Source organism: Empidonax traillii, unplaced genomic scaffold, assembly GCF_003031625.1.
Source record: "Empidonax traillii isolate 1590-97213 ecotype Southwest subspecies unplaced genomic scaffold, ASM303162v1 scaffold70:size1330859, whole genome shotgun sequence".
Classification (NCBI taxonomy): domain Eukaryota; kingdom Metazoa; phylum Chordata; class Aves; order Passeriformes; family Tyrannidae; genus Empidonax; species Empidonax traillii.
Window position 1 is genome coordinate 132,948 of NW_020955263.1, and position 27,121 is coordinate 160,068.

A 27,121-nucleotide genomic window follows, 5' to 3' on the forward strand; every position below is an offset into this window, starting at 1 on the left:
GTATTTACATAAGCAAAGATTTGTAGCTTCTCTTACATACTGTACAGAGAGGAAATGTGAAAAGCCTGATGAAGATGTTATGTTTTATTTGGGGCATTTAACTATCTCCTGTCTTGTTCCATGTTTTTGGAAATGTAGAAACAGTTCATGCAGTTCATAATACTTTCCTATTTGCAAGGAGCACATCAACACGAGTTATTCTGTAACTTTGTGAAAACTAGTTATACATACTGTCAGCAAAGTAAGTTTTGCTTGTTAGTGGGTTAATCAGCAAAATATTATGAAAGAATGGGAACGTGCTTGCAGCTGAGAACAGTGCATCAGGAATTTCAGCTCTGATAAATTTATGAATATTTTTATGACATTTTAAGAGGAAAAAAATGCACATATGATTTTCAGCAGTTACTCAAATTCTCTACAGACAATGGGTTTTAAGCTGATAGATGTCTACCATTTCTTTTGAAAGTACAGTTTAAAGTCCTGAGTCACTTGGAAATTTTTGAAAGCTCTTCTTTTGATTCCTTGATTACTTCATTAGTAAAGCTAAATCTGTGATTTGTTAGGAAGTTAATTCTACTTTTCTGTGAGAGGCTGCTAGCTTTTCAAGTGTGAGGTACTCTGAGACTTAGAAGTAACTTTGCTTTTTGCAACTGCACACAGAATTATTGCTGTATCGCTCTTAAATCTCAGGAAGTTGCATCCTGATGAAGTGAATGCAAACTGCCAAAGGTTCATCATTTTTGCTAATCTTGAACATAGCATAATAATCTTGAAGATGAATAATGGTTAATTAAATTCAGTTACCAAGTTTTGAAAATATGGGCTCTTAGGAGAAAGAATCTGGGAACTACTTAAGCAGATTGGGTAAATTGCTATGTGACATTTTGCCCTTAAGACTCCAATTTGAGGCAGACCTGAGCTACATTCTAACTGCACCTTCAATATCCTGATTCACAGTGCAAGTAATATGTGCTAGGAAAATCAATCCATGCATATGGAAACACACAGCGTGGTTTCCTGGACACCTTTAATATTTCTACTAAAATCTCATTTTACTGGAACAAAGATCCATGAAAACAACACATTTTATTCAAAACAAGACAATATTGGTATTGACAAAGCCGCTAAGCTAATGAAAACAGTCAATTTTTTTGTATACCATTATGCTTTTATTGGATTTATTTTGGAGTAAAAGAGTTGTTTGACTTAGTCAAGACCTGTGTTGTTCTCTGTTTAGTTGTAGTTTTCCACATCTTGATACTTTCCTGCATATAGTCAGAAATGGAGTAAGATATTAATTAAAATATCGAAAAAGTTGTAAGTCAGGCTTTGAATCACTGTAGATGTAAGTGCCTTTCTGAAAAATAGTGTAGTTCAGTCTGGTGCATGATTTCTACATGTAATGAGATGCACAGTGAAAATTGTGTCCCTGAGAATGAACAGTCCTTCAGAGGGAAGAAAATGTTATCTAAAGAACTCGTCCTTCAGATATGAAAAATAGTAGTTGAGTTTGCAAAAACAGTATGTATGTTGTAATGGATGTGCCAGTATTATTATCCAAGTGTTGCGGCTGGAAACACTTTGAAAACAAATTATTTGTTAGCTTTGAAATTGTCCTATACTGGTTTTGTTGTATTGGATGCAAAAGAGCTGAATTCCTCTTTACATTTAATAAGCTAGCTTATCCTGAATCCGGTTGATTCTCATTCATGTTATAAAATCAAATCCCAGTGGCCCCATTTGCATGTCTGCCACCATTGTTGTCCTTTTCTTTAAAAGTTTGCATATCTGTTTCCTGGAAAAGTATATGAGAAAGCAGGAGAGATCTTGGGAGTAGGGAACAATTCATCTTCGCAAGATTTGTGTTTAACTATATGATCCAGTTACTTTTGTGTGAAATCTACTTAAGTCAATGGGGTACAATCCATTCCTAACTGGGAACAAAATGCTTTTAAAATAATTTATGAGAATTGAGAGATTTTAAGATCATTAAGAAGCAATAATGAAGTAAAGCTTCAAGTCAGCAAAACATATAGAGAAGTATTTAAAATTAAGTAAGTGTTTCATGACATTGCTAGATACAGTTTTGTTTAGAAACAGTACTTCCAGAATGAAGAGTAGATTACACCAGTATGACTCTCCACAGACTTAATGTTAAAAATATTCTGAGTTCCTTTGTTGGTCTTGGAGTTTATGACTAATAACCTGCCCTTGGTGGTGGTCTGTTTTTTAGAATGACAGCTGAGAGCTCTGATCCCTCACTGCCATCGTTGAAAGCTGAACTGTGGAAGGTCGAGCTGCTGGACGCTGTGCAACTGCAGAGCTTTACAGAACAGCCATGCAGTTGCACTGGAGCCTCTGGCCTCAGGGCTTCTTTTCAGGGCTAGATTTTGACATCCAGAGATTTGACAAATGAAAAAAAAAAAAAAAAAGGCACCATGTGCAATTTTAGTTCCAGCCCTCTGACTTCAGTTCTGTGTCATTTCAGCTTTCACAGGAAATCCAATATGCTGTGGTTGATCATATCCAGTCCCTGGTGAAGTCCGAAAAGAGTCGTCAGGTGATGTGTGAATCTGGGTTGCTGAGCACCATCATAAGTTCCTGTCAGGATGCCTTCCGCAGTGAGAGTCATCCGCTGCATCTGCCCCTCACTAGAGTGTTTGAGAAGCTTGCATCACAGGCCATTGAGCCAGATGTGTTAAGGTATCAGATTGTATCTAACGGAACAATTTGCTTTAGTGCAATTTTGTTGTGAAGTTTCTGTAATAATTAGATGCTTCATGTAGTGCTCTAATTCAGCAAGACTCAGCCTTTTGTTTCAAGTCTCAGTTATTACTACTTTCTCACTGATTGTAGGATATATGCATAAATGACTTACTGAAGATGGTATCTGTAGTGTTCTGCTACATCATCTCTACAGGGGTTGTAAAGCCATTTATGAATGAACTAATTAAGTAATTGCAAAACAACTAGGGTTATTATTTTCTGGTATTCATATGTAGAAGCTGTTTTCTGAAGAGTAAAAGTGACTTTCTCTTATCTCCAGATCCACGTCAGTAACAGATGCAGAAATAAAAAGTGTAGTCTCAGTCTTTAAAAATTGGTGTTCAGTAAGAAAGTTGTTCCCCAGAGGGCTGAGCTGTATTTGCCTGGTTGCTGTGACTCCAAACTATCAGACTTCATTGTTTTCCTTTTTTTAGTTGCTTTCTTCATTATTTTCTTCTTTTCATTTTAGGCAATTTCTTCGATTGGGAGGTTCTCCAATACTACCTTCCAGGCCCAGCACAAACAAGACCAAGGTCCTTTCATGTCAGGGGAGTGATTCAGCTAATGCAGGTAAGCATATAATGAATAGCCTGTTGCTGTTACAGTGGCTGGGTTATAGATGTCTCCAAAATGACAGGAAACTGCTGCTGAGTAGGTTGCTCCAGGACAGGCAAAGTGAAGATGGAGTATACCTGAAGTTCTGTACTGGGTTGGGAGGTACTTGACCAACACTCAGAGCTGATCTAGTGATCATCAGAGATCAACTTGTGATATCTTAGCTCATGCTAGATGCTGATTATAGACTCAGACTTTGCTAGATCAGACATGGAAGTGATCTGTAAAAATACTAATCATATTCTACAGACCAAGGAGGCTGTCTCCTGGTTTTGCAGCATGTTTTTTCTGTGATTTATATCTAGAAAGTGAATAAATATGTGAACAAAAAGCACTGCTTTTTGTAGTCCTTAGGATATCCTAGTAGACTGCCTTGCTTATACAGGCTATTTTCCAGCAAAGTTTTCTGCTCTAATGTATTTTGCAGGTGAAAGGCTACAGTAATAGTAGACACCTGATACAGCATGCTATAAATTTCGATCTTATGTTCTCTGCAGTCATTCTTCAAATCCTCTCCCATGTGTTGCTTGCAACTATTCTGTTACAGCAGAATTGAATGGTCTGTGTATAAGAAAAATGGAGCCAATGGGTTGGGGACCTTTTTTACCAGCAGTGAAGTCTGGATCTATCTGCAGATGTGTGGAGAGAAAATATGGCTATCATTCCTGTAGAGTTCATCTCTCCTGACAGCCTCCCATTTTGAAATTCCTTCAGTGCAATATTTCTTTTGTATTTCTTCAGGCTGCTGAAGATGTGTTATTTCAAGAGCATGTAGGGCTGTTCTTAGCAGTGATGAATAGAATATGGGCAACACCTGTGACTGGAAAAAGTGTTGCAGACATTGATCTGGTTAGGTACTCTATTCATCTTGTAGGTTCAGAAGAGGACGTGGTGGACAGTAAAACTGATCCTCATACAGTTGTGCCTGTCAGCAACTCCCCTTGGGTGTCTAAGGGATCTGCACTTGCACTCCAGACTGCAATGAGTCTCATCTCCATGACATCACCTCGAAACTTCCAGCTACGCAGCACTGCTTTGGCTCCATCATTTGTGGAGTTTGACATGTCCATGGAAGGCTATGGGTATTGTTGCTGTTGCTTATTCCTTTAGCTGCTCTGCTGTCTCCAAGCCCTTACTCTGGACAATATTCACTTCTCTCTTCATCTTAATCTATTTATGAGCCCTATTGCTGCCTTCCTTGCAGCAATGTTGCCAACCTATTTTGTTATTGCTGGTAGCCTTCTCTGCCTTGCTACCATGGCTCTGCAGTATTAAGTGACTGGTGACTTTCAGGGATGATTTTACATTTTTGATGAATGGGTGTTGCTTCTGTAGGTGTTTATACCTCCCTACCTTGGCCACTGTTATGGGACCCAGCGCAGACCAAGCTGTCTCGGGAGGAATTGGCATGGGTAAGCACTGTGACTCACCTATAGCTTCCTGGAAGCACTGACTTTTCAGCTCCATTGAAAGCATTCAACAGCTGTAAGAAATGGCAGCAAATAAGCTGTGTATTTCAAAACATTTATCTGTGTCCCAGACCAGCTCTGAACTGTATAACTCAAACTGCTCAGCAAAATGCAATATCAGATGCAGCTTAATAGTGTGATAAATTAAGGTTAACATTATCAGTAAAAATTTAAGGCAGGCCGCTAAGAAAACAGTCTTAACAAACCAGAGCCACCAGATTTTAGGGTAATCTCCTATGGCAGCAATAGGAGCTGTCACTTAATGGGATTCTCCTAAACATCCAAATCCTCTGTTGGGTGAACTGTGAAATGGCTGTACCTTTTACTTCCTGAATTTTTATGAAATTTAAGAACTTGTTCCTGGCTCAGTGGTTCCTAATTGAGGAGCTCCATAGCATGGAGTTCTAGTAGTCATTTCTCATCAGTCAATTTTTAGGTCCTTTATGCATATGCACAGACTCATATGTGCAGTCTTTACGATATTGAATACAGACAGTGAAATCTAATAGAACTGAATTAAACCTCATAATCTAATGTCAGTTCTTGCCTGGTTTGGACTACAAATGAAACAGAAAGCAGTTTGCTAATGGCTGCACAAGGAAAACATCTTCCTTGCTGCCTTTTTGTTTCCTGTGTACAGGTACCAGAATGTTCCCTCCCTCAAGTGGCCTGACACTGTCCTGCTGGTTTCTGATTAGCAAGTTTGGATTGGTGCACAACAATCACCCAGTCCGTTTCCTTACAGTCGTGAGGCACGTGTCAAGAACAGAGCAAGAATTTGTTTGCCTTTCTGTAAGCTTCTTCCCACAGGACCTCTCTTTGGTCATTTCCACAGAAGAAGTGGAATTCCAGCCACTTGGTAAGGCTCTTTTCAGTCAAGCTGCAGTGCTGTGTCTTCTGATTATCTGGAATTTTTCATTAACAAATTTCCTCTTCTTTGAAGTACTTAGGATATTAATGAGATTTACCTCTTCAGTGTTCCTCCTGCAGCCTGTTGTGATTGTAATTCTTGGCCATGTTTCAGTTCTAAGTTTGCTGTAGGTATTGTGAATTATTTTGTGGTCTGCAATATTCTGTGGAAAACTTTTGAATGTCAGTTATATTGTTGTCTGCAGTTGTGGAGGCTGGGCTTGAACCAGCTGGTTCAAGCAGCCTCTTCTGTGTGACACTAGGCAGGTTTGGAGAGTAGGACTGAGGATTTGGGGAATGATCTAGCTTCCTAATGAAACAACTAATTCCTCTCCTCACTTTCAGAATGTTTTCTATCATACCAGCCTGTTAGTATTTTTCTCTGTTGATATTTATTCCCTTTTCCTTATTGAGTTAGAGTCGGTACTTCAAATGTAAATGTGATTGAATATTCCAGAGGAGGATGGGAATGAAGTGGGAATAGTAGCTGGGATTTTTTCATGCACAGCTGACTTTGCATGAGTGCTCTGATTGCCTTAGATATTGAAAATTCCAGCTCGCTTCTTTTCATAAAAACTACAAATTAAAATACAGATTTTTATCATCTCATGAATTTGCTTGAATTTTTCTTTCTGTGTCAGGCAACTCAGTGAGTATCCTGAGGGGTTCTCCTCTTAGAGAATATGTTGTGTTTTTCCTAGTTCAGTCTAGTTTTGCAGCATTGAGGCAGCTAGCAGGTGTTATTTGGGAGGATGGTGCATTGTATGCTGGAGGGACCTTAGGTGTTGTGCAAGTCTTAGGTCCTGATAATAGACCGTCAGGGAACATTTTAAAGACATTGAACATAATAGCACCAAATCATACTCGACTAACAGAGAATCATGTTCTTTCTGTCACATTTGATAGTTGTGTTCCAGAGGCAGGGGAAGGTGGGAGACTTCCTGTTCACTTATCCCTATTTTTGCTGTTACAGATATTATGGAACCTGAGGGTGAGGTCCTAAATCCCTCCCCATTTCCAGGGCAAGTCCAGTTTGGCTGTGGTAAACTGCTGGTCACTGGTCAGTGGCATCATCTCGCAGTGACGCTTGCTAAGGAAGCAAAGAAGACCTGCATTGTGTCAGCTTATATAAATGGTCAGATGCTTGGCTCTGCAAAGGTAAAGGCTCTCTGCATAGATCTCATGCCTGACATTTGCCTTGCATTGCTTTTCATTCTGTTCTCCCAATGAATATATAACTTTTCAGTATTAATCTGAGAAACTCAAAGCATGATGATTTGCATATATAACATGTACCATTCTGCTGAGTATCAGTGGAGTCAGAAATTCATACAAAACAGGGTATATTTGTGCTGCTTTTCAGAAGTATGTTTTCAGCTTATACTGCTGCTTTGAACTAGTTCCCTCTCCCCCTCTCAGCATGTGATAACCAGGGCAATTTTGAGTGGTGATGCTCCTCTGAGAGCTAGCGTTACCTTGGTTGCAGGTAGCTCAGGGTTATGCTGCTGAAATTCAGTTGTACCCTTAGGCCAAAATTTTCTGAGTCCACTAGTGATTTTGAGGATCTATCAGTTTCAACTCAAGATTTGCAGAGGTTGCCAGCAATAAAATATACATCAGATTAAAGTGTGATCAAAGAACCCTAAACTGAAGGTTCCTTGGATTTAGGCTAAAACCTGCAAAGATGATGAGTTATGTAGGGAATCTCCTTTTTTCTTTTCAAGAAAGGCCTGAAAAAGCGGAAAGGTCACAGACAAATAAGTTTCTGCAACTGACCAGCACTTTGCAAGAATCCAGAAATGGAAGGAATTTCCTCAAACATTTTACATGGTCATGTTTCAAGCTGCTTCTTCCTGTTACACCCACTGAACAATCAACTGATGAGTCAGTGGCCTTTTTCCCGCTAGCACACTCAGCATTCAGGAACAGACAGATGTTCCTCTGAGTTACCTGTTCAGTGTGTGAGATTATATGAGTTAATCGCAAATGTTGGTGTACTGGTATTTTCCCTAAGGTGCCATTTCTTGTGATCTTGTTGCATAGCAGTCAGTTCTCAGGTTGCATGAAATGAGAAAGCAATCCAAATGCACCTGAAGGGTTCATAATATACAGGATAAATGAGAATAGCCCCTGGTTTATATTATCAATATCATCATGCTCCTGGTTTTGAAGCTAATCTCAAATTATTTTGGAAATCTGATTTTTAGATTTTGAATGCTGTATGCTGGCAGTGTTGAAAATGCAGCCTGTTTTTATTGCAGCTGTGGTGGGTGTGGTGGTTTTTTGGGTTTGTTTTTTAATAGAATCCTTTTATTAATTGAAACTTGTAACCTTGGTCTCTTCCTTCCTGTTTCCGTATTTCAATTGACTCTCAACACATGCAAAACTCACTTGTGTGTATTACATTTCCCTTGTATATGCAACCTGTTTAATTCCAAATATTCTCTTTCTCATATTTGAGAAAAATGATCTGTCTTCTAAGTGCCTTTTGGGACATATATCCATTTCAAGAATGAAAATTTTATTTAATTTGCCTTCCTTCAAATGAGACTGAAAGTCATCAATAAAAGTAGGCCTAAACATTGCAATTGATTAAAGAATTCACATGTTTAACGTACAGTGAAACAGCGCATATGAATAAGAGAAGCTTTTGGTAAATAAAAAATTGTCCCAGTGCTGGGGTCTCCGATATGATGCAAGTCTTCAGCTTTATATGTACAGTGAAGAAACAATTGTCTAAGAAATTAGAAATGCACGAAGGTTGTTAACAGTACCAAAGGCTATTTTGGGTTGGTAGAGCTGGGGGTGGGTATTACTGTGTTGCATTCAGTCTAATATTTGCTCAAGTGTTCACTTAAGTACTAACTCTTAATATTGACCAGGCCTGTCCTCTATATCTCATTAGTCAGAAATCAGTAAATTCTAGGAGTCACTCATGCTAACAGCAAATTAAAGGCAGGGCTAAGCCCTGAAGTACAATATAGTTTCTCTCTACCAAGAAATTCCAACTACATACTATTAGAGCTATCTCTATGTAAATAAAATAATACATGCAATTTAGGAATCAGAATCATTATTTTGATACCAAAAATAAATGGCCCTATTTCCTAAACAATGTTAGCTTCTTTGAGGCTGACTCAAAGTGCACTTGGACACTCTACACTCTTCAAAAACTGTTTATTCTCTAGGTGCCAGTACAAGGTGCTACCTGTAACTTGTCTTTCTGTGTTGAAAGTCACAGTCTGAGTTATGAAGTTCAGAACAGGAAAAATAAGTTTGGGGTCAAGATAGGGATTTTCTTTGCCAATACTTTAAACTATTTTGACTGTGTTTTTTGAACAAAAATTAAGCTTAAACATTCCAAAATGCTTGTGTTTATGGTACTTCTCAAAGTTCTAAGCAGTAGGAGATAATTGTGTTGTACAGCTGACTGAGACTTCAATGAGCAAAGAGGTGGCAGGCAGTACCTTACAGGGACAGGACCCTAAGGCACCCTGAGTGTATTGGGGTCCTCTCAGTGAATTCTTTCTGTGTTGCAGATGCAGTATCTCCAGCCCTTACCAGGTAGCTGCATTTCCATGGAACCCTCTTCCTTTATTGATGTCTATGGGTACATTTCTACTCCTCGAATTTGGAAACAGAAGTCCTCCTTGACCTGGCGCCTTGGCCCTACATACTTGTTTGAAGAAGCCATTTCTGTGGAAACCATGGAGATGATTATTAAGCTTGGACCGCAGTATTGTAGCAATTTCCAAGCAGTACAGCTTCAAGGCATGTGATCATTCTCGTATCCACCACTATTTGTTTTTCAGGGGAACGCTCTTTTTATTCTCACAATCTGCTATAAGTGTTCCAACTGTGTCTAGAGTTCACTCTAAAAGCCTGGAAAACAGCATCACCGAGTATTGTAGAAGATTGTAGCAATATACATGAGGATCTTGCAACATACTGTGAATTGGGCAGAAAAAGAAGGGCAAGAATCAAGCAGCAGAAAGAGATGAAGAGTAAAGAGATATGTCCTGAGTTGCAAGACTGTGATTTCTGTTGGATAAAAGTTAAAGCTGCAGCTTTAACTGAGACATTCTCCATTAATAGTGCTACAGAAAAGAACAGAAAAAAAAAAAAAATCCCCACAGCATAAAAAGAACTATCAAATTTAATCGCAAATGCCTGCAGACTAGGAGAGAGCATAGGGGAGAGGAGTAGGGGAATAAGTTACATTCCACTTAATGAAGAGGCTTTCTAACTAAAGTATATTGTTAGCTTCAATTATTAAGCAGGCAGACAAAACATATCAGTTATTGATTACAATTTGTTCAACAAGTAGTGCATTCACCTCTGTTCTAGAGCTTGGGATGACATGGGATGGTCATTTCTCACGTGAAAAGAAAAAAATAATCTTACCTGGTGATGCTCAACCTAAAATGAAGGGAAGACTGTCCAAACGTACTCCTTCAAATGCTATCTATCTACACACAAAAAAATTTGCAAGTCAAGCATGGGGAGGGGGTTGTTGAAAGAGAAGTTGTATCAAAGTACAACTCTAAAATGAAAACATTACCAATAGAAGTCAGAAGGATGTGATTTTTGAAGCATTGAGACTTTATGAAGTCTGGGGTGCTTGTTCTCTGCGCAGTTATGAACAGATGCACTTTAGTACTAATCATGGATTGTAGCAATCTGATTCCAGAGATGCCCTGATGCAGGGAAATCGCAGAGCAACATACAAGATAGGATATCATAATTGTAAAATGACCTCACTCTCTCTTCCCCCAGTCTCCCTATTCCATCAAAAGACCTGAAGGAACTTGTCAAATGGAAATTTTGACTTAAAAAAAGCTTCAGCACAATGCCCCAAAACACTATGTTTTATTCCTTAAAATGGATTTATGACCTTGTTGCAAACACCAGTGTGAATTGTTTCAGTAGTGCTGTGTCCTTTCTCACCACTTCATTGCTTCTTACTAATCAGCAGCAGTTGTGAAGAGGATTAGCTGTAAGATTGTGTCCTGCTGGAAGGGAAATACGTGACACAGTCTTGGGGCATTTGCTTATAGTTAATCTTCATGTGGAACATGAACTAATGCAAAGTTTCTTCAGATGTTCATAGTCTGTCTTGTTTTAGGTGAGGATCAGTACAGTGATCATAATACTGCACCTCTGGTGGCAGAAGAGAAGATTTCTTTTGGAATCAATGCCGTGTGCTCAACGCTCACTACAGTTCAAGATATAAAGAGCTCCTACAATGAAGTGGATGGCCGGCTGATTGCCAAAGAGGTCAGAAATTTCCCTTGTCTTAAACAAGTTTTCTCTTGTTTCTGAGCAGTTGCCTAGAGCAAAATTTGTGACTTTGTCTTAGTTGTGTACCTTCAGTGTTTTTTTTCAAGCTTCTTTTCTCATTTCTTAACTTCATTCTACTCATGGGTTAATTTTCATCTGTGGAGTGGAATAGATTGGACAATCTGACACAGTGTTAAAAGCATTTCTTGAAACAGGAACAGAAGCCATAGTTTTTAGGTCTTCTGATAATTTGTTTCAGTGTGTGTTTTCTTAATGCCTTCACGGAACTTTTCATATGCTATTGTATTATTCTTGTCAGGTCTACTGACAAGTGAAAGTAATGGGATTGTGGGATATTGTAGGTGGGTGAACGTTTGTCCTAACAATCAACTTGTAACAAAAGAAAAGATGGCTTTCATAGGCTAAAAGTAATAAAATAATCTATAGTATTAGAGCATGCATTTGTTGCTTTTTGTTTCTCCACTACTACCAAGGTTTCTCTTAGAATGTCTTTTATCTGTTTTAGATTGGGATTAATTCTCGGGACAGTTCAACTCCAATATTCTTAGCTAAGAATACTGCCGGACACCTCTCGGGTTCCTTGCGAACTATTGGGTCAGTTGCTGTGGGCCAATATGGTAAATGCACTATGACTTAATGTTTAATATTTTTTAAGAGTGGAGCTTTTCTCTGTCAAATAAGAGATTTAGTCCATGTAATTTCCTGGTAGAGTAATACTGCAATTTCCTAGGGATAAGAGTGTTCCAGTCCTCTCCAGCAGCTACCAGCCTGAACTTTATTGGAGGCCCTGCCATTCTCCTGGGTCTCATTGCTATGGCCCGTGATGACCACACCATGTATGCAGTTGTCAAAGTCCTGAACTCCATCCTGAACAGTAGCCCACTGAGTGAAAAACTGATGAGGCACATGCACGGATACCAGGTAACCACTCTTGTTCATTCACTCTTATTGTAGTCCTTCCAGCGGAGAACTTTATGCCAAAACCAGTGGCAGTGAACTGAGCATACCCTGGCTATAGGCACTTGTGACTGGAACTTTGTAAGTTATAAGAGCTTTGAGAGGGGGACATAGAAAAGTGCTCTGTACCCCATGCTTACAATCTGTGGGATCCTCTATAACATATATCTGCTGACGGGAACATGAGGACAGATGCCTCTTGGCCAGACATGATCTAATAAACTAAATAAGCCAGTGCAACCAGTTTGTGACTGACCCACCCTTCACCTTTTACCTACACACTTGATCCCTCTCACAAAAGACTATTTTTCAGACAGATTTTCTTCTTCCCCTTGGCTCATACAGCCTAAGATTCCTCTTTACAGACTGCCTAGAGTAGGGTTGACAATAAATTTCTTTGACTCTTTCACTGTGTATTAGGAATTGGGCTGAATAAATAAATGCTGTCTGAATTTCATTGATTAGGTCTGTCCAAATTAGTCTTTTAAACCTGAAATCTTTGGAAAATGAAGATTTTGGTTGTATGTAAACCATCTATGTATATGATATTCAATGGATTGAGGCTCAAGTATGAAGTTTCAGTTTAGTATCATTTACTTCATGCTGTGCAGGCTAAGCAGAGAACAGGGAAGACTCCTTAACACAGAAGGTTTCAAACAAGATTCTTAACATTAGGACTTCAGGAATGATTTATTACAAACTTCTAATTTTCCCAATTTGCAAATTGTTCATAAATTGATCATGATTCATATGAATATATTTATCCTACTTAGATATTACTTGCCCAGTCCTTTTTTGTAGGTGAATGCAGCCTTTACATCGGTGTATATGCTGTTCATTTTGACTTTGTGCTTCTCTCCATGTGACAGATCATCATATTGTAATGGAGTGCTTTTGCTTTTGTTTAGAGGTCTGAAGCTTTTCTTTGAAGTTTTTTTTTATTTAACAGCAAACTAATAAATGTCTTGATATGTATTTTCAAATTAATTCTATTGCTCCCAACCTTTTCAAAATGGAGTGACTTTCTGAATGTTCTTCTCACAGTATTAGGAAATCATTAAATAATCAAAGGCAGGCTCACTTGAGAAACTGGTAATGCTTCACAAATGTCTTTCATTTGAAGAGGTGAACATTAATATTTTTTAAGTTAACAACATTTGCAAGCAACTAAGAACACATCCATGAAGAATAGCATCAGAAACCTACATTGGTTATTTACAGTTATGTTTGTATGTTCCTTTTTGTAAATTCCATTCAACATAACATGGCATATAATTTGCTCCTGTTCAATGCCAAAGAGCTCCTTCAAAAACTTATCTTTTCACTTACTACATGAAATTTCATGTATGGACTGAAATCTTCACTTTCTTCATAATTCTTATGTAAAATGTATCTATGTATGACTAATGCAGCTGAGCATGCTCCGTGTTTGCCTTGAATTAAAAAATAGTGTTATATTAGTTTATAAATACAGATTTATACTTGGCAGATACTTATTCAGTCTTTCTTTCTCAGTTGCTGAGCTATCTATTGAAAAGGAAGACAAAGCTGTTAAACAACAGGATTTTACAGTTAATGTTCTCCCTAGTGGGCACAGCTGAGCTTGGCTTTGAGTCTTCACTCATCAAGAATTATAGTGCATTCCAGCATGTTCTCTGCAACTTTGAGGTAAAACTGTTGATGTTGCTTTGTGGGTTTGGCTGTTTTAAAGATGGCTTTATAGTATGAGGTTTGGTTTGTTCATAGCACCTCCTGCATCCAATATTTGGGATGGGGTTGTGTGTTGGGCTTTTCCACACTGTGGCTCACCTGGGGAGATGGAAGCTTCCCAGGTCTGCAGGGAGGGCACTCCCAGAGGGCCTGCTCTTCGGAGCTAACTCTGGAGCAACAACTCCCCACACTAGCAGGAGTTTCCCAGTGCCTACAGGTTGTGTTGCAGAAACACTGAGAATTATGATGTTATCCTCCCTGGACTACTTTTAACTGTTTCCCTGCCACAGGTACTGTTCTCACAGCTCAGCAGAGCAGTAAAACCTCTGCTTTCCTTTGTCTTTCAGCTTTGGATGAAAGCACCAGAAAATCTTGACCTTGCTCTTCTTTCCCATCTTGTGGAGATCTTGCAGTCCCCAAGGTATACAAACTAGTGTTTGAATCAGAAACCTGTGGGACTAACTCAGTCTGTAACCTGAAGATGGAACTGAGAGATGCCTATGAAGGGTCCAATTCTAATTGTAATCAGTGGACTCGGGGAGTGAATCATTTCTATATTTCTCTTTCAAGCCTGGAGTTAGGGATATGGCTTTGGGGTCAGACTGGGCAAAGATACCTGGTGACCTGGTTCATGTGGAACCACTGCTTTAAAATGAAAGTTTATATGTCTGCTGGGGAGGGGAAAATTAATGTTTGAATTGAGTATGAAATAATTTTAAAAAATAGGTAATTGAAGTTGTGTTTAAAACCAAAACGTAACCCAGGAAGACTTTTTATAACAGTATATTTTCTTAATCATCTGGACTAGAGTTAAATGTATCTAAAGAGATATAGCATGGAAAAGGGGCTGAGTAAAGCTAGATTCCTACTTTTTGACAATAGGAAGCTCTATGAAGAGCTGTCTGGTGTCCCTTGCTGAGTTTTACAGGAATAGGAATTTATAGGAATTTATTACCATCAACTCACTGCTTGCAAATTCAGTAACACTTCCTTTGAATTTGTTGAAATGCAGCAGTTACTGGTGGAGAGGGCATAGGGGAAGGCAGAACACACAAAGTATTTGTCTTCTGATCTCCATCACTGACACATGTTCAGTTTGTCTGGCAGTGTTTGAAATGTTGTCAAGGCAACATTAGAAGCCAAAGGTGCAACGTATCAATGCAACCTGAGAATCCTTTTAGCTGAAACTCAGCAAATGTGATTCTTTCTAGTAAAAACTTTAATAGTCCCTGTGCTTTTTTACAGAGATGGATTTCAGAATGCTGCAGTTGCCTACCAGGTGCAGATGGTGCCCAAGCTTGTTTTTCTTTTCAATGATCCTGAAATAAGTAACTCCAAGATTTCTGTGGCCTGCACTATTCTCTCCCATTTGTTGCAAGGATACTTTAATACACGGGATGTTCTCAGGTAACCTTCAAGTCTATAGCTTTTCCTTAGATTGCAGATTAGCTATACTCCTTCTAGTACTGGAGAGAGCTTGATAGTAGAGCTTCCATCACCTCATGTTTGGTAGAACTCCAGATCTTTGGCAACTGCAGGATCACCATCAATTAAAAACTTTTTCATGCCTTCATTCAGTCCAACCTTATATTTGCATGAAGATGGGTTGGGTGATGACCCTTGTAATGGTGGCACAAACAGTTCTGCAGGTTTGACTGGAACTGCTCAAAGTCTGTACTTAATATTTGGTTTCATTAAAGCCTTGCCCCTAAAGTATCACCTTGGCCCCAATGAACTACCTACCTAATCCTGTTGGTTTGGTTTATATCCGAGTAACAATCCTTTTTGTTATTGAATTTCTATCAGTTTTGTTGATCAGGATTTCACAAAGCAAAGAATTTAAATCCTAGTTTGTTCTCCACAGAATGTAAGTTCTTCACTGCTTCATTTTATATTCCCAGTCTAATTGCATCAACCTGTACCTGATGAATTGAGGAAGGTCCACATCGTGCTTTCTACAGCCACCTAACTCCAGGGAAATGCACTGCACAGATGGCAGCTCTGCTCCTAAAATTGTGTTTTTAATAAAATGTAGAAACAGAGTTTCATGTCAAACCTGTGGTTTAGTTCTGTTGAAGTGTATAAGCATCTTGAATAGTTAACTGTGGAATAGTTTAGTATGTGAACTTACTGCTTGCCAGCTCTTTTGTGGATGTATGTTACTGCATATATGTTCCTGCCCTGGGCTTGTAGGAGTTAGCATATTCTTTTTTCATACAGGTGAAAGTCGTGGACTTAGTATACCAAATTTGCCAGGTTGCAAGGACTGTGAATGAGCATTTTTCTTTAAATACCATAATTTGTTACTCCATGATAATTTGATTGGTTGTCAGGCCCATAAGTGCTGAGTGAGTGGACAGAGACAATCCCTACCCTTCTAGCTCCAGGACATCAGAGACACTAACAGGTTCTCAGCAGCACTGAGAAGGATGCTGGAATTTCTGTTGTTCCGAGACTTTTGACAGATCTAATGAGAATTGCTATGTGAACCATTCCTGTAGAAGAACTGATGTTCTGACTCCTTAAAAAATGCCCTTCTTATGGGCAGGAGGAGGTCATGCACTTTCACTAAATGTGTATATCACGTTAATCTTTTTATCCCTAGAACCAGGTAAAGTGTTAAAGCAAACTACAGGTGAAAAGAGGTTGCCAGTCCTCCTCCCTGAGTACCTGAAAAGGTTTCTTTGCTCTCCTCTATTTGCTTGGAAATTAAGTGATGATAACAGTGATACCTGAGTGCCACAGAATCTTTTGTATGAACAGAGTGCTTAACTCAGTATTGCTTTCCTCATGTTGAAAGACCTGTAAAATAGATATAGAAAATGTTTCTGGTTTTGTTTCCATGTTGGATTTGTAAGTTAATTTGTTTCCTAGTTTATGAACTTTTAATTCCTATTTCTGCAGCAACTAGAATTTCCAATGGTTGTTAAGAGTCATCATTAATGAGTATTGAGATTTACATTTAACCTTCAAATAATTAAATTAATATCTTTTTGCTGACCAAAACTGCTTTCCTCTCTCTGCAAGGATTGGATTGTTCCTTGTTTACACCTTGAAACCTTCTTCTGTGGATGAAAATCAGCTTTTCCTGGATAGTGTGGCTGAGATGCCCAGTGAAGGTAGGGAGCTACCTTACCTGGCTTGTGTTGTCACAGGTGGCTACAGAACTTCCCTGCTTCCCCAGGGCCTAATGAACCATAAATGTAATGTAGTGCTTCTGCCTCCTGTGGCAGGAAGAGCCACAGTTCAAATGACTTCATATGGAAAGGGACAGGCTGCACTGAGGAGTCCCTTTTGCCCTCATCTCTGCTAACAGGCCAGCAGTACTTTGGCTGCATTGTCCAGAGCCTACACAATGTTGGATTTCAGATATACAAAGAGAGGAAGGACATTAAATTGAAATTGCCGCAAACAAACCTACTAGGCTGTTACAAGGAATAAAGTTTCACTGGGCATCCTGGATTTTCTGTGAAAACTTTGCTGCACTTAAAGTTGTAGGAAATAATGTGCAGCTCTGCACCTTTTAAAGTATTTGTCTATGTCACGTTCATGAGGGGGAACATCCAGTCAGCTGGCTTTTCCATTGTGATGTTTCAGTTGAGGCTGTATTGGTTATTGCACCTCTAAATCAGAGATCATATTAAGGAGATGCTGATAACTATAGTTTTTATATCTAGACATCACAGCAGGCAATACAAGTCAGACTGCCTGTTTACATCTCCCTCTCTAGTTAACCTGAGATTGCTTCCTGTTGAACACGTAGTCTGAATGAGTTTTAAATAACTCTAAAGAGAGGACTTTGACAATGTAAACACTGGTTGTTTCTGATGTTAGCATGAACTCTTATGTCTAAGATTTGATGTCTGCATCTTTTTACTCTACGAGAAACCTGATGTAAGTATTTCCACTGGGTTAATTTGGTGCAAAGAAAGTTGTTCATCACAGCAATGGAACATGTGCTTTGTCTCTTCATTACTCTTCATTACTTTCCGATATTTGTAGCCTTAAGCCAAACATCTGGAAAGACAATCTGGCTTCGAAACCAGTTACTGAAGATGCTGTTAGATGTAATGCACTCAGACAAACTTCATCTGTCCTCCGAGTAAGTAGAACAGGAAGGTATAGGCAAGTGTCTCTGTCTTCTGGATTCTTCTTCTTGCTGGTGCTTGACCAGGACTAAACATACTGCTAATATTTCAATCTCAAAAAGATAGCAGACTGGATTCAGAGCTACTTTTTTTGTCAGTGATTTACCTGGCATTCACCTGTGTGATCTGGTCACACATCTGATATCCATTTTGAAAAAAATTTTACATTTTCAGAAAATATTGTGAAGGAGGAACTTGGATATTGGTGTTTCTTCTGCATTGCAAGGGTTGAAGAAATCCCAGCTGTCTTTGAAAATCAGTGTAGTGTGGGATTACTTGCACCTCTCTATCGTAACCACGAGCATGCAGTTTAACTACAGTTCTACCTTCTATAACTGAAAGGAAGATTTTATAGCGCTAGGTGCTTAAACTCTGCATTTTCATTAGAAAACACATGTTGGACTTCAAAATTTAAATAAGAATTTTGAATTTCATAGGTTAAAATATCTAGTCTGTGATGTAGTTTGCCTCAGTTATTGATACAAATTTGCAGAAGGAGATTCATATTAGCGAACTTTTTTTGTCTGATGGTAATATAAGGTTTGATTTAGCAGGAATTAATTGTCTTCAGCTGTGTGGATGAGTGTTGTTAAACCTTCATGATTGTGTTGTGGTATGCCTCTAATCAGACTTTTTCTAGAGAAACTTGGGCTTCTAAATCACTTAGAGATAATTTTAAATAATATCTCCTCTCTGTCTTTCACCATAGAATCATAGAATCATAGAATAGATTGGGTTGGAAAAGACCTCCAAGATCATCAAGTCCAACCCCTGATCCAACTCCAATTACTATATCATGGCACTAAGGGCCATGTTTCTGTACATGTATTTTCATTTATCTGTTTGTCCTAGGGAAAAAGAAAAGACATTTTTGGCACTGGGGCCAGACTGGTTTCTGCTGTTCACACAGAGCTACCTGCACTCTAGCACAGTTGTGCTAGGAATCAAGCTGCTTCTGTGCTTCCTCCACAATCGTTTGCTGCTGAACAAATTCAAGGAGGGAATGGTGGCTGGGCGCTGGCTGGAAAACAGCTCTGAAGGGTTGAATATTCTAATGGGTATGTATTGGTTTAATGTTCCCAAAACACTGCCTTGATCCAGCTCACTAATAGATCACTGAAGTACACGATAGGAGAATTCCCACTGATCTCAGCAGACCAAAAATTGAAATTGCTTTCTCGGGCAATCTTGTCTTGTACTTCAACATTTCTGTGCCGAAGACTGGAAAGCATTGCTTCTCCCTTGCACGATAATTAGCAATTCTGATTAGCACTTTCAGGGACATGGGCCTTTTTGTGTTGCACAAAATCAGACTAGTTGATAAGCCTATGAGGTGTTGCAGTGTCAGCTTTGCTCTGAAACCTTCTGTTTCTTTAAGATTTCTTCAGCTTGCTTTTTGATAATTACACTTCTGGTTCTGAGAAAGGGAGGAGAAAGGAAGAATAATTAAGGGTTAATCTCCTGTAACAAAAGTGATAGTGGGAAAAATTGTTATCTGTTCATCTAAAGGAGTTTTTTAAACTGTTGATATTGCAGCCTAACAGACTACTAAGCGGTCTGGGACAGAGGTAAATGAGGATAAAGTTCTGTCAGTAATCCTTCCTCTGGTATGACATTTAATTTTAGACACTTTCCTTTTCTTTTCCTTTAAAGATAATTTAAAAACTCATCCTCCAGTGCCTGACAATGGCTACTTCTTGATTTTTGGGTTTTCTGTGTTGCAAAGATGTCTGACTGATCATGTCCACATCCCTGAGATCTACCTGCTTGTGGCAGAGCTCTTTCTGGCAACTCCACAGTCTGAACCACCTGAAGCAGTCAAGGTATGAAAAAAATAGCAGACAAGACCTGAAGCTGATATTGCTCTACTACTTTGGCATTTTATGCCCTTTTTCATGAGAGAATTCTCAGGCAAGTTAATCATGCTTGGGTTTTGCGATAGTAAAAATTAGTACTTCATATTTTAAAAATTAAGTTAACTTTGATTTAAGAAAATTTGCGTTTGGAACAAAATTGTTGATGCAGGTGTTAAATGTTACACATTTCATAGAAGAGGGAGGAACTCCTGGAGGAGAAGTTGTCTTGGGTTTTTTTCTGATGTGGAGAGAGCAGACTTTGTTCTTGATGTATTGTAAATAATTCCCATCTCTTAATCAAATATCTCTCTTCCTGTGTAGAAAGATCTTGAGTCTATGTTGCAGTGGATCTTGCAGCACCACCTTACAGAGAATGTCCTCAAAATTGGGTTGTGTGCTGAGGCAGCTGTTTTACTGCTGGAAATGGTTAGAGTCACTGTGGACAAGGTAAATGTTTTGTTGCAAGGACAGTGCACTGTTAATGGCAGAATAAACTGCCCAAGCATGACAGGTGTCAGTGGCAGCCTTTACCTGTAATCCCTAGTCCTCCTCTGCCCTCACAGTGCAGTGCTGAACATAGCAGTGAGCACAGACTTCAAAGGGTCAAAACTGTTATTGCCCTGGTTATGTAGCAGAGTATGTGAAGGGCTCATGTTTAAGAACCTTTGAATACAGAGACTGATCTTACCCATAGCAGCACTAATTTTTTTTCATTCTTGATAATGAGGACATGTCATCTTCTGGTTGGGTGTATGTTCAGTCTGGGTTGGGTGTATCTTCAGTCTGCAAGGTGGGAATTGGCTGCCTATGCCTTGCCTGATTTCTCCATGGCCGTGTCATGTTTGCTTCAGAGAAGAATGCTGCCTTGATCAGATGCACATTTGTTTGTATTCAGCCTATTGCAGATGCAGAAGCCTCCTGGGAGATTGCCTATCCAGGGAATGTTATCCAATTTCTGTGCTTGATCTACCACAGTTATACTCAGGACCCTGTGTGGCAGTGTCCTGACTTCCTGAAAACTTTGGCTATGGTTGCTTTCCATTCAGGACCACCCAAGGTATGTGTATATGACCCAGCACAAGCCCTTCAGATTGGAGATAGGTCATTAGGAGGAAAAAAAAAATCAATTTAAAGACGACTCTGATTTAGATGTATTGCTGTCTACTTTCACAGGGAGGATCTGAAGGCCTTTTGACTCCTGATGGTCCAGCCATTGTGGAAGGAAAGGGCTGTGTTGATCCCTCCTCTCTCCCACTCCTACCACACCCTGCCAAGAAACAAGTGTGGGATTTTGTGCGAGTGCTCCTGACGGATACTCTTCTCAACATCCCAGCAAACAAACAAGGGCATCCACTGGAGCTTCTTCTTGAGGTTTCTCTTATCATCAGGCTTTGCTGTTCTACCTTGTACTGGGGGTGAAAGGACAGGATATATCCTGCTAATGGCCTAGTTAAAAAAGTGCTAACAGTGACAAAAGGAAAAAACTCTGTCTCCACTTTAGTACAGATCAATACAAGCTGCAGTAGATGAGTCCAGATTATGGATTTCAATGGCTCAAAGCACTCAAAAGAGTCAGAGAAGACTGTAGAAAGAGAAAATGAAAAATTTAGGCTTCAGCTCCAAATTGTCAATAGTTTAGTTATCCCAGATGTGAGTTCTGATGCTGACTTAGCTTAGTAATACAAATAGCAATGAACATAAGCTTGACTGCAGTTGTCATGAGTTAAATCATCTTGTGGAGCAACAGTTCCCAAAAGGCTTATACAGTAATATCCCAAGGTTTGGCACAGTTTAAACAGAGTATGGCTTTCCAACTGTCTAATTCTGAGCCTGCTAATGAAACTGAAGGTCCCTGAGGACAAGACCTCCTGGGAACCAGCTGAGAATCTACATTATGGTCCTTTACAAAACCTTGTTTCTGTTCAGTGTGCAGAGGGCAACTGAGCTGACTATCACCTAGATGGTGTAGTCCTAAGTGAGATTTCCTGTTTTTCCAGCTAGGGTATGAAGTTCTGCCATCTCATCTGTTGCTCAGTAGCTGTCCACACATGCGTTCTTTCTGAACTTGAGTCTGATTTTCTATCTGTTTTCCTGCTGTACTAATATGTACACTGTCACTACACAGGCTTCTCCGGAAGATGCCACCAGTGAGCAAAAGAGACATTTTCAGACAAAAGTTTTGCTGTCTGCTATGGATGTCTTCCATGTTGCCAGCCAAGGCAAGGGGAAAACAAGACCAAGAGGTGAGTGGTGATAATCAGGTCATTAACTAGCTTATATTGAGCATGTAGGGGTTATTGCTAGAAAGGTTGGTAAACAATAGCTACAAGGACAGTCCAACTCAGCAGGCTGGACGTTCCGTTCTCTCTTGCTGTAGGCCAGTTTGCATAAATTATTGTGATTTTATACTTTTTTTCTCTCTTTTTGAGAACAGATTCTGAATATTAAAAAGAGAGTACTTAGAAAGAAACTTAGGTTTATCCTTGAGTGCTTCTGGAAACAATCCGAACGACTTAGTTGTTGCTGCTCTCCTTTCTGAGTCATTAGTTGGACCAGTCTATTACAGTATTTTATTGAGATTGATTCTATCCTTAAGATGGAGCTGTCATATCCAGTCTGAGTAAGGTGTTTCTTTTAGACCTAGTGTTTTCTTAGACATGTCCCAGCTCTGAGACATTATGGCATAAGACTGTTCCTTCTCAGCTCTGGTAACCTTACATCTCATGTTTTTTTTCATTTCAGCTTGTTATGAAATAATCAACCCTCTTGTATCCCCTCCAGGGAGCAGTGACCCTCATGGTACTTCAGAATCAGCTGCATCTGTATCCATGATGAATATTGCTTATTTTGTTCAGAAGTTGGTTGAGAAGCTGAACAGTAGAATATTTGCTGCTGACCCCAAGCAAATCCTGATCTTCACAGCCAAACAGATTATGTGGGTGAGTCACGTGGTATTTTTTTTCCAGTTGTTATCAACATGTTGTAATATGATGTTTCACACTGAGGCTGTGATACTGCAGTTCTCAAGAAGAAGGCTGGAATCCATTTGGTGATTGTTATTATTCCTGGTTTCTTGCATGAGCACATAACAGCTCTAAGTGATAATGATAATGGAGATAGATGGTGCCGCATAAAGAAGGGATAATATTGTGCCACTCTTTTGTGCCACTGTCTACTGGCTATGTACATGTTGCTGAACAGAAATAAATTAATCTCTTCCACAATTCTGGGGACTTCAGCAGAAATACAGAAAGACTGAATTTGTATCTAACAGATAGTTCAGCGGAATTCTGCTAAAATAAGTTTGCAACAGCTTAAATTAAGTGGGAAATGTGGATCCTTGGGGAAAGAGTTCTTTAAGCAAGCCAAGTACTCTGCTGTTTTGTGTTTTCACAGGTCTTAGAAAGCTCAGTTTCTCAAAAGGAAGTTTTGCTCAGTGCCCTGTACAGCTGTTTAAACAGAGCCATCCTATACTGCCTATCCAGACCTCAGCAATCACTACCTGAACAGTTTAATGTCCTGAACACTCTCAATGTCCTGCAGGAGCACTGGGACATTATTTTTGCAACTTACAACTCAAATAATAATTTTATCATCTGCCTAATGTACTGCCTTTGCCAGCTGAACTCGGGCAGGTACAAACATTCATTTCGTTATAATGTTTGCTTACATCTCTATGCTGTATCCATGGAAGTGAGTACAGAGGGAGAGATTTCACAGAACTTAGGTAATATCAATTTTGAGGAATCACTAGAAGCTGAGATTGAGCTTGATACAGCATTTCCAGCAGCCTACTTCAGAGTAGTAACTGGGGTTAACAAGCTTGAACTGATTTCAGTGGAGCTGGCTCACAGACCCATCAGTAAAATGAGAATTTGGAAATCGTCCTGGGGTGTGGGCTAGAATCTCTCCACAAGCATGCAGGTGGCCATTATCTGAGACATCTGCATGGGCTAATGTAATGAGATGTTTTTTCTGATTCAGCAGCTATTAGTGTGCGGGTACATTTAAAACATATATGAAAGTGTGCATAGATTTTGTGAATCTTTCTGTTATTGCTGCTTGGATCTCAGCTGTAAAGTCTGGGTTGTACTGCAGTTGGAAGTTTTGCCATTGACTTGGGTAGGGCTAGAACATTCATACCTGCCCTATTTGCTGTTCTTACAGATGATATACCAGATGTACTCTTGCTAATGCAGGCTGGGGAGTTGTTTTGGAAACTTAGTTTAGTGAAAGGCCAGTAGTTTATTCACTATAATCATGTTTCTTGTTTCACTGAAAGCCTTCTGTACGACTTAGGTGGTTTGAATGGAGTCCATTAATACAGTACCACACGAGAAATGAGCAGCAGTTCCTGATGTCTTCTCTTGATTGTTCTTATTCCAGTCAGATAATAATATCCAGACCAAAACTGGTGACATCGAGTAAGGACTGCTTGTATGTAGTAAGAACAGAAACTTTTTAAAAAAAATTAATTACAGAAATGTTTGTGTTATCCAAAAGCCAAACATAGCAAAGATAAGGAATCAGAACTGTGGTAATTAAAAGAAAATCAGACATAAAAATGGCAGCATTGCCATACAAGACATACAAGATGCCCAGTGGAGGTGCCAGAAAGCTGGGTACAGACTGGCTACATTAGTACAACCCTGTGTTTTATCAAATTGAGATGAATGGTAGATACAAGTGCAGGGATAAGGCATGTACAGCATGTGAGTGACCTATAGGATCTTGGTGACTGCTCCTTGTGATTGGTGTAAGCCCTCAAGCATGGAAATATTGACCTACTCCATGAATCAAGTATGAGTGAATGTATAGAAACATCTGTAGCTTTTTCACTGTCCTGTGTTTTAAATCTGGTTTTCTCACCTGCCCTCCATTTTTTTTTTTAATCTTTGTCACAGCTGTTCAGAAGGTTTTGGGGTGGATGCAAAACCAAAGCTGGCTTCTTATCACCAAATTTTCCTTGCACCCAGTGAAGAGGAAAAGGGCAGCCTGCCTACTCCAGATGATGGTAATTTATGCCACAGGTTACCTTTGGCTTACAGAGCAGGAAAGTGCCTGGCCTAAGCAGTTATCAGAACAGCTTGTGCAAGTGCTGCTTGTTTCCTCTTCAGTGTATAGACATTGCAGGCACAGCACAAAGGAAAGCTGTGCCAAACAATTACTTGTGTTACATGCCTTTTTATTCAAAAGTCATGCCCAACATCCTCAGGAGTAATGGATATCAGTTTGGAGATCTTTCCTCCATGTTATGGCCAGTCAGTGGCCAGATACATACTATTTGTAGTTTTATTTCTTTTTTTTTCAAGACCCATAGAGAGCTTGTGTCTGTCTGTTATACGCAGGAAGAAGCATTTTGCTCTTTTAAGAGAAACATAGGGAAATTCTGGGTTGAATTCAGTGTGAGAGCTGTCAGCTGAATCCTGTGGCAGAGCAGTTCTCTTTTTTTTTTTATTTTTTTAATATATATTGTCTTGGTTATGATGCAACCAAGTAAGTCTGTTTTGCAGGGAAATACAGCCAAGCATCTCAGCACTTCCTTGTACAGTATCCTCCTGCTGTGTCAAATTGTTTCATGACTTGTTTACTTTCACCCCACCGTCTCTAATGTTTATGTTTGGCAACATAAAGTAATGTCCTTTATGTGCTTTTGCAGTCTCTGTATGATAATAAGATCATCAAAATTCTGATGAGATTGTTTTCCAAAGTAAAAGCCAGTTAGAGTGATCTGTCACTGCTGTTTTTTTCTTTCAGGGAGTTGAAATATTGCGAAAGAAATGTCCTGATGTTTTCTGTCTGTCTAACTAGTCTGGATTAGAACCTGTGGAGGCAGTAGACAAAAATGAACAACTGACTCCAGCAGTTACTCTGGACCAGTGTTGTTCCAGAAAAGATGGTTTTGCTTAATCTATTGTTTGACTCTTCACACAAAAAATGATTCTCCATTAATGGTTTCTTTTGTTTCTAGTCCATCAGGAGATTCTGAGAACAGTAGAAATCATCTGGAAGCAGCTCATTTCTCAGAGGCGGCAGGCTCTGGAGGACACTTACAAGATGGATCTTTCTGTAAAAGGAAACGACAAAGAAAGGGACATGAAGATAACAGAGATCACTCCTTTATGGGAAGAAATTATGGCAAAAGCTTGGCAGCACTTGATAGGTCTCTGTTTTTCTTTTTTATGGAATATTCATTGTAGTAAGCAAAGACATTGCAGTAAACAGAGTGCCTGATGGAAAGCTGCCAGTTCCTTGGTTATATCTTTCCCCTGCATGTCACCTGCTAGTTAAAGCAGATTGTCAGTTTCTCTCATTCAGGACTGAGATTGTGTTCTGTGTCATAACCAGTCCTTCTCTTATCATCTGGTGGTGTTGTAGGGCTCATGCTGTGCTGCAAGAGGGAGAAATCTCCTTAAATCATATCACACAGGAAAATTTAAAAGAGAGGATATTTGGGTGAAGAAGATCGTTGAAATGTGCTTAGTGCTAAAGTGATTCAAAGTTCATGTCTGTGTAATTAAACTGATCTATGTCAGACCTCTGTGAGGCTTTTAAATAAAAACTTGAGAACTATGTGTTAATTCAATTCTCATACAAATAGAAGAACAGTCCATCTGGAGTAAGGCACTGCCATGTTGTTTTGTCTTCTGTAATGGGGATTTAACCCCTCTATCTTCTCACAGGCTCAGCTTTAAGTCTTACAAGCTTTTTTGTCTGTTCTGGCCCACAGCATCTGAAAAGAAGCTTCTCCAAAACAAGTCAGGGCCAGGCCTGTCACAGAGCAAGCACAATTCCTGGAGTGAAAGCCTCTCTTCAGCTATTAGGTCCATGCCTGGCCGAAACACAAAGGAAATAACATGCAAATCAGAGGTAAATTTTACACTTTGTCTTTTCTGGCTTGCTCACTGGTCTGCCTTTTACATCACTCTGGAGAGTTTGTCTGGATTTGGGAGGCTTCTGAGTGTGTCTGTTAATTCACATGTTCCATTGTAAACTAAACACATCTATTGCAGTTGAGGTTCCTTTTCTAGGCTGCTATAAGTAATCACAAAGAAATAGTGAGCTGAAGAACTTCTCTTAACATATAATATAATAATGCGTATTTTTTGCATAAGGTCCAATTATTGCATTTGAAAGGAAAAACCCAATCAGCCCATGCATGTTTGAGCTCTGTTTGGGCCAGAGCAAGGTGAGGAGATGCCAGCTTTGCTGCTGCTTCTCAGTTGCGTCACTTATGTAAACCTTGTCCTTCAGACATTGAATTAGTACAAAGCATTAGGTATTATCATAGCACTGTCCTTCCATTTTCTACTCTATATGTAAAGGTCCTAATTTTGGTTTAGCTCCTAGAGATAAAGAAACAAGTGTTATATAATCCAGAGTGGATTTG

At 39.3% G+C, this 27,121-nt stretch overlaps 1 protein-coding gene across 1 annotated transcript in view; it reads left to right on the top strand.

Moving 5' to 3' along the window:
- Positions 1-27,121, top strand: part of WDFY4 (WDFY family member 4) — a 124,101-nt gene that overhangs the window by 25,876 nt on the left and 71,104 nt on the right. Inside the window, exons 14-39 of the mRNA XM_027880471.1 lie at positions 2,489-2,703; positions 3,236-3,336; positions 4,256-4,463; positions 4,717-4,793; positions 5,491-5,709; positions 6,733-6,917; positions 9,299-9,530; positions 10,885-11,036; positions 11,566-11,677; positions 11,791-11,981; positions 13,533-13,685; positions 14,075-14,148; positions 14,973-15,134; positions 16,755-16,846; positions 17,730-17,829; positions 18,728-18,933; positions 19,529-19,698; positions 20,053-20,178; positions 20,627-20,788; positions 20,905-21,102; positions 21,857-21,974; positions 22,513-22,670; positions 23,128-23,366; positions 24,636-24,745; positions 25,703-25,894; positions 26,462-26,601. Of these exons, the coding sequence (XP_027736272.1) occupies positions 2,489-2,703; positions 3,236-3,336; positions 4,256-4,463; positions 4,717-4,793; positions 5,491-5,709; positions 6,733-6,917; positions 9,299-9,530; positions 10,885-11,036; positions 11,566-11,677; positions 11,791-11,981; positions 13,533-13,685; positions 14,075-14,148; positions 14,973-15,134; positions 16,755-16,846; positions 17,730-17,829; positions 18,728-18,933; positions 19,529-19,698; positions 20,053-20,178; positions 20,627-20,788; positions 20,905-21,102; positions 21,857-21,974; positions 22,513-22,670; positions 23,128-23,366; positions 24,636-24,745; positions 25,703-25,894; positions 26,462-26,601 (4,092 nt within the window). The remainder of the gene's footprint in view (positions 1-2,488; positions 2,704-3,235; positions 3,337-4,255; positions 4,464-4,716; positions 4,794-5,490; positions 5,710-6,732; positions 6,918-9,298; positions 9,531-10,884; positions 11,037-11,565; positions 11,678-11,790; positions 11,982-13,532; positions 13,686-14,074; positions 14,149-14,972; positions 15,135-16,754; positions 16,847-17,729; positions 17,830-18,727; positions 18,934-19,528; positions 19,699-20,052; positions 20,179-20,626; positions 20,789-20,904; positions 21,103-21,856; positions 21,975-22,512; positions 22,671-23,127; positions 23,367-24,635; positions 24,746-25,702; positions 25,895-26,461; positions 26,602-27,121) is intronic.